Raw genomic sequence first — 7,075 nt, forward strand, 5'->3', positions numbered from 1 at the left:
TCCCTGTGTCCTCTCGTTTTCAGAACTGGGCAGATCTCTGACTGGTCCTCGATGCCTCCCTCCTTCTCCCTCGGCAGCATTTGCTGTTGGTGTCCTCCCTGTTACGAAGCTTGCCCTTCTCCAAGGCGGGCCTTGCCTTCCTTCAGACTTCTTCCTCGCATCCCCCTTCTCCTGGGAGGCTTGTACAAGTTACTCCTCAAAGGCCCACATGTCTGGTAATCTGATCCCTTCTCAACCTGGAGTTTGCGCGCTAAATCGAGTGTTGGACCCAGACTGGGTTTTCCAAAAATAAGTGTACAGATGAAACTCATTTCCTTCTCTTGATTGCCAGATGGGTTGATGAGAGACGTGTGTATAGCGTACTTATTTGTCCAAGTCTCCTGTGTAAATGAGACGCTGGGTAAGGGTGGTTAGGAGAACTTACAACTAGCGGTTCCGTTGTAACAAGGGACTGGTTGAACTGAGGTTACCTTGAAGGGAATTTCAGGGCATGGCCCGTGGCCCAGTCGGTGTTCTCTTTAATAACTGAATGAAGACCTAGAGAGCTTATCAAATGTGTTGATGAAAGGAACTAAATATATTAGACCAATCAGAATTCAAAAAGCTCTTGAGAGGCAGAGGCCGTCTAACAAGATGAAATCTAATAGCGTGAAACGAACGAGTCGTGCTTGGAATTAAGAAGGCTCCAGGCTCTCCCTCGTGCCAGGGAAGCATCTGACAGGCGGCTTGGCACCCGGCAGCACTGCTGTGTAGGTGACAGAACAGACCGTCTGATTTCCGACGCCTTAGGAGCAGCAAGCTGGGGTCCAGAACGAGGCCACATCTGCAGTGCCGCATTCAGCACTGGGGGCTGTGGGAGGTGAATCCCCACGTGTCACCCCAAGACTCACACCCCAAGGGAAAGGCCTTGCCGCTCACTGTTTCCTCACGTCAGCCCGGTACCCCTGGGGCCTGCCATCCTCGTCCACTTGTCGGGGGGGGTGTTTTGGTGTGTCTACTGAGAGATGCAGCCGCCTCGGGGCCTTGATGCTGCTGTGGCCCCAAAGAGTGAATCTGCTGCGAGGTACACCTTCCAGGGAGACTTCCGGCTCGACCTCAGGGACTGCTTCGAGGCCCCAGAAATGCCATCTGTGCCTAAGGATTGACTTTAGTCACTGCTGAAACCAGGACGCAGAGCTCGCGGCAGCATAATGCCCGAAGACGCATCGCGGTCGCCCAGACGCCCCGGGGAGCATTTCTTGACCGTGTGCATCTTCCAATACTTACTGTGCTCAGGTTATTCCAGGAATGCTTTTGGCTCGAGACTTCTTCCTGCAGAGGGTTCCGGCTTCAGAGGGGCTGGCGGGAAGGCACAGTGGGAAGTGAAGTTAGCAGCACCCTGCAGCCCTGCTACGTGACAGAAGAGAACCCTGGGGGCCGCCGACATCTCCCCTCCCCTGCCCGCCACCACCTGCTCATCCTGAGGAAGGTGACAGGGTTGAATCTTCTAGTGCTCCTCCTGGAGAGTGAGGACCAGTGTCCCCCAAAGAGACGGACAGTTCTCCTCAGACCCAGAGGGAAGGGGCTGTGAAAAAACACAGAGCCATCTGCTGTCCAGAAACCCCTGCACTCCCAGAGCTCAGGCTCTGAGGGAGATTCGTGGTCGCCTGTAGTCAGTCACAGTGGGGGGTGCGGGAGGATACACGGGGGGGGGGGGGGGGGCAAGAGGCGGGGCGGCCATGGTTGGGTTTGTGGACGGGGCTGTGGATCCATTCTGAAGACGCATGGCCTTCCAAGCAGGAAGAGAGCGCCCGGCCGGGGCAGAGAGTATCCTGGGAGCAAGGACTTAACTTGGATTTGTTGTCACTAGTGAGAGGGACTCAACTTGAATCCGTTTATGGAAAGGAAGCATGGAATGGAGGGGGGTGGGGCAGAGGCGCTAAGGAAGCAGCGGGCCGGGGCAGCTCCTTGAGCAGGAAGTTGCCTCCTGTACACATGGCTCCTCTCCCCCAGCCCCGTGACCTGTCCTCAGCCCCCAGCTGGCCAGTGGCCCAAAGTCCTGGAGGATGGCCGCCAGCTAGGTCACTGAGACCTTATCACACAGCGACATAAACTAGGAATTACTGAGATGGTCACTTGGAGGGTAGCAGGGCGCGAAGGGGCACCCCCCGCAGAAACCGAGGAGACAGAGCAATGTCTGGCCACGTGAGTGGGGTGCACTTTCATGGCTCCGGGGGCAGCCCCATGTCCTGGGCCCAGGGTACTTCCGGTGCCCCACAGCTGTGGGGCGCAGCTGTGCAGCCACTCCTGTGGCCTTGGCCCTGAGTGTCCTTGTGGAGAACCTGGAGACCTGAATGGCCCCTGGGTTACTGCCCCCTCCACCCACGATGCTGAGTCCAGGCCCCCCGATGGGCTCTGGCTCTGTGGAGGGTAATCAGAGGAGGAGGGGCTCAGAGCAGGAGCCTGCAGCTGTCTCTCCAGTCAGGGCAGTGGATATTTATATTTTTGTCAAAAATAGCTATGTTTAAAAAAAAAAAAAAAAGCTCTAGAAAGCAAAGAAACTTTTAAAACTAGGAATGTCTTCAGTGAAGGAAATCAGCACTTTCCAAACCCTTAGAAGCTGTCCCCATCTCCTGAGGTTCCGGGCCAGGAGGGGAACCCAGCAGTCAGGGGACAGAGGATTCACCTCCGCTGTTGCTTTTACTTAAAAGTTTCTGGGGAAACTTGAAACACATCCAGAATCTTCTGAAAAAGCTGAGGTGGTGATGTATAGCTTTTTATGACAGAGCGGTCAGAGTTGTGGCTTTGAGCATCCTGTCCCCCCAGCATGGGGGTGCCCCGAGCGTCTGCCACCTGTTCCCTCTCCCTGAGCGGAGGCAGCCCTCCTCCCCTCTCCTCAGATCCCCGCTGGCTCCCAGGCCCAGATCAGGAACCGCATCCACCAGGGCAAGACGAGACTGGAACCTTCTTTGCTCTGCTCTCCACCTGCCTTTCCCAGGGACCAGTTCCTCCCCCTACTCAGCGCGTGGGATTCTGGGGGAGGGAGTCACTCCCAGACCGCACCCCACCCCAGACAGGCCCACAGCATGTCCCTTTTGCTGGGCTAACCTGCAAAGACCCGGCTCCTTCCTGAGATCTTTCTAACAGGAGTACGGGAAAGCAATTTTTCCTCCTTGGTCCTGAGGCGGTGGTTTGTCAGCCCAAATCTGCCAATGGCCAAGGCCCCCTCACTCGTGGAGACATGAGGACGGAGCAAGACATCAGCACACGGGGAAGAGTAGAGGTGAAAGAGGGACGGAGGCTGTCCCCCGTCACCCCCAAGGCAGTACCAGCCCTGGCCATCACACAGTTTAAACGCATGAGCCGTGTGCTCCTCTCCCCTCTCTCCCTCCCCCCCTCCCTGCCTTTTTTTCTTTCTTCGTTTTCATAAACTCATTCAACTTGAGATTCTCTCACTAACACGAAGAAATCCTAAGTAAATATTTGCTCCCAAAGCCTCCTCTGACTCACCCTGTCTTCACTGTTCTTCCACCTATGAACAATAGCCACCATCTACTGAGCTTCTACAATGTGTCAGACACAGACTCCATCCTTACGTACATTGCATGTACACATACATACACACACACACACACACACACACACGTGTGCATGCGCCAGGCCTGGAGACACGTGTGATTGTTTTCCACCTGTGACAAGTGATGGATCTGGCTCCTACGTGTTTCAGGTTTTCAGCTCTTCCAGCCCCGTCCTCCCAGCTTCCCACTCCACCTGACCCCTCCTGTGTCACCTGACAGTAGTGGAGAACACTGTTTAGAAGAAAAAATGTAGGTGTATATATGCACAGTGATTTCAATGAAAACTTTTTTTTATATTAAAAAGTTCCTGGGAATTCCCTGGTGGTCCAGTGGTTAGGGCTCCGCGCTCTCACTGCCTGGGATCGATCCCTGATTGGGAAACTGAGATCCCACAAGCCTCACGGCATGGCCAAAATAAATAAATAAATAAATAAATAAATAAGAAGTTCCAGAAAAGGTTAACATACATACAAAACCCCTTTCTTTTCCCACCAATAAAAGATTGTAAGTATGGACCCTCCAGGTGGGTGCAGGGCCTTCGAGCACGTGGCGAGGCACCAAAAGCATGCTGGGAGTTGCTAGCTGGTTAATAAGGAGCCAGTTAAAGAATAAGAAACTAAGGCTGAAGGCTCACGACTTCGGTCTAAGTTTCTCCTTTTTAGCCGTTGTGAGAACTGCAGCCGGAGGTTAGTGTTCCAAAGTCCCTGGGAATTCTCTGTGATTCTGGACCCTCAGCCGGTGTCCTGCCGTCCAGCCCCACTAAATTCTCCACAAAGCAAGGCCAGTGGCCCAAGTCGCTACACAGAGGGAACTTGGTTTCTCAGACATGAAACTCTCCCCCCAATAGCACCAGCTCCGATAATATTTTTATTTCCCTCGTGCCACCTCTGGCCCTGTCCCAGGGAAATTTCATTGCACGGGGAAGGAAGAGTTAGAAGCAGCAAGTTGCTAATTAACATGAAGCACACCTGCATATTGGTCCCCTCTTCCAACCTCCCACCTTCTACCTAAAATGGGAAATATTCTGTGCAAAGGACCATCTCGGAACCTAGGATAGAAGCAAAGTTTGTGTCCGTTGGCTTCCTGCCTGTCTGAAATGCTGGTTACTAGTCATGAAAATAAGCACAAGTCAAAGAATTTCATTTGGACCAGAAAGAAGCTAGACAGAAAGAGAACAAACATATGGAAGAAGATGAACAGCCAAGCCTCTCGAAGCGGTGGTGACACTTGGGTGGACTGACAGGGATTTCCAAAATGTCTCTCAATTTCAGCGAAAGCATTATCCTGCAGACTCTGTTCTCTCTTTGCTGTGAGACCCAAGAGGCACTGTTTGCTGTGGCCGTATGGCAGCCCAGAGTCCTGAGGCCCCAGGTCACTTGGGAGCATGTCTGGAAACATCTGAGGGAGCCACATTTTGCAGAGGTGGGGAACACCGCGTGCGCGAAGGACCACGGTGTAAGGAAAGACGTCACTGCAGGTCACTGGCCTCGACTTCTGCCTGGGCCTCTAGGTCCCAGCCCGGGAACTGGTCTGGCCATCCCCGTGGAGGTGGCCTGCCCTGAGTGCCTAGTTGGAGAGATCGAATTCTCTACTGACAGTAGTGTGGTTTGAGTGGTGAAGGTCAAGACCATCCCGTTCAAAACTCACCTCCCCAGATTGCTTTCCACATTCATTTCCTGTCAGTCATGTCATTATTACATCCTCCTCAGGACACAGGAAGACCATCTGGTTTTGCAGGATTTGATGCAAAAAAGTTGAGCCTTTAAATGTATCTTTTTCACTATCATAGCAATACATGTTCATGAAAACATTTTGGAAAATATAAAAAGGCAGTTAAAATAAAAGCTTATTTGTTGGTTGAAAATTACTTTTCTGTACATCAACTGGCTCTTCATAAAATCTAGAGTTGGGAGCGAGCTTGGAGGTCACGGTGCCCCATGCCCTACCTTTTTGGTGAATACCCCCTACCGTCTGCCAGATGCGTGGTCATGAAGCTTCTGTGTAAATTCCTCCAATGACCAGGGACTCGCTACCTTATTCCTCTGTGGGATGTGAAGAGAATTGTGAGAGCCCGTTGGTTGAGTCATAACCTACTTTCCTGTAACTTCTCCCCATCAGTCCCAGTGGTTCCTTCCAGAGCTAAAGAATGAGGATAAGATGGGAGTACAGGAGGTCCTCTCCCTCTTCTGCTAGACAGCCAGCCCCTCGATTATCTGAAGGTGTCTCTCTTGTCTCCATCTCCCCGTCTCTTCTGCAGGGTAAATAAATACCTTTGGTCCTTTTAACCGTCACCCATGTGACCTGGATTCCAGACATGCCCATGTTTTGAACCAGGAACCCTAGTCCATGTGTTTTGATTGTTGATGAGTGTACGTGCGTGTGGGTATAGAGAGTGGGTGTCTCACCAACTAGATCGCAAGTCCCAGTACCCCACAATCCACGGCCTTGAGATTAGAAAAGAGCTGGGGTCACCACAGCTCTGTCCTTGCAATGGTCACCTCACTGCCCAACACAGGTTTAGACACAGCCGTGAAATAAATGAGTCCTCGGCACCCACCTTGGCCTCCCTTCCTGAGTGATTGCAACCCCAGGCTTAAGACCCCCCACTCTCCCCACACCCCGAGCCCTGAGAGAGCCTGAGCCAACTCGCACCCTTCCCTGCAGATGCTAGAACTTTCAGCCCTGCCACTGCTGGCGCATCTACTCTGTTCTCTCCCGAACGAACGGGCCAAGAGAAGGAGCCTCTTCCATAGGCACTGTTGCCTGCCAGAGGCAGGTGGAGGAGAGTGGATGCTGGCTGGGAGGGCTCCAGCTCCTCTCTGGAAGGCCCTGGTGCAGGAAAGCCTTGCGGCTCTTTCACCAGGGAAGGGACTCTTGTCAACCTACTGCAGGGGAAGCTGGAAACTGAGTAGGGAGGAAGGGGAGAGGAAGGGAGAAGCTTAAAATAAAGAAGGTGCCCCAGAGAGAGAATCTAGCCCTCCAGGTCATCTAGGATAATCTTCCTTACTGAAAGTCAACTGATTATGGACTTTAAACACATCTATAAAATACCTTCACAGCCACATGAGGTGGACACACAGAACTGGCCATCACACTTGTTTTCTGTAAATAATAACCACGTTTAAGGATAAATGAAAGAACACGTGCACAATGCCTAGAACAGAGCTGATATAGAGCAGGCAAAGGGTAAAGGGTGATGCGCACAAAAAAGAAATGTAGAAGGAATTAGTCCAAGACACTAACAGGGATGCTGGGTGATTTATTTTCTTTATGTTCCAGGCTTTGTTATTCATAACAGAGATCAATTAATTTTTCAGTCAGGTTTTTTGAGAAATAGTTTACATAATTCACCCTTTATAGGGAATAGTTCTATATACAGTCCTATGTACAATTTGTCAAACACATACAGCTGTATAACCATGACCACCATGAAGATATAGAAGAGTTCCTTCACACCAGAGAGTTTCCTGTGTTCAAGCCCTGCCCCGAACCTCAGCTTTTGGCCACCACTGCTGTTT

At 51.8% G+C, this 7,075-nt stretch overlaps 1 protein-coding gene across 1 annotated transcript in view; it reads left to right on the top strand.

Annotated features, from left to right (window-relative positions):
- STUM (stum, mechanosensory transduction mediator homolog) overlaps positions 1 to 1,651 on the top strand; it is a 69,698-nt gene extending 68,047 nt beyond the window's left edge. The window contains exon 3 of the mRNA XM_067028623.1: positions 24 to 1,651. Coding sequence (XP_066884724.1) covers positions 24 to 292 — 269 coding nt within the window. The 3' untranslated portion in view covers positions 293 to 1,651. The remainder of the gene's footprint in view (positions 1 to 23) is intronic.
- Positions 1,652 to 7,075: the final 5,424 nt, after the last annotated feature.

The sequence above is a fragment of the Kogia breviceps genome, chromosome 1 (genome assembly GCF_026419965.1).
Source record: "Kogia breviceps isolate mKogBre1 chromosome 1, mKogBre1 haplotype 1, whole genome shotgun sequence".
Lineage (NCBI taxonomy): Eukaryota > Metazoa > Chordata > Mammalia > Artiodactyla > Physeteridae > Kogia > Kogia breviceps.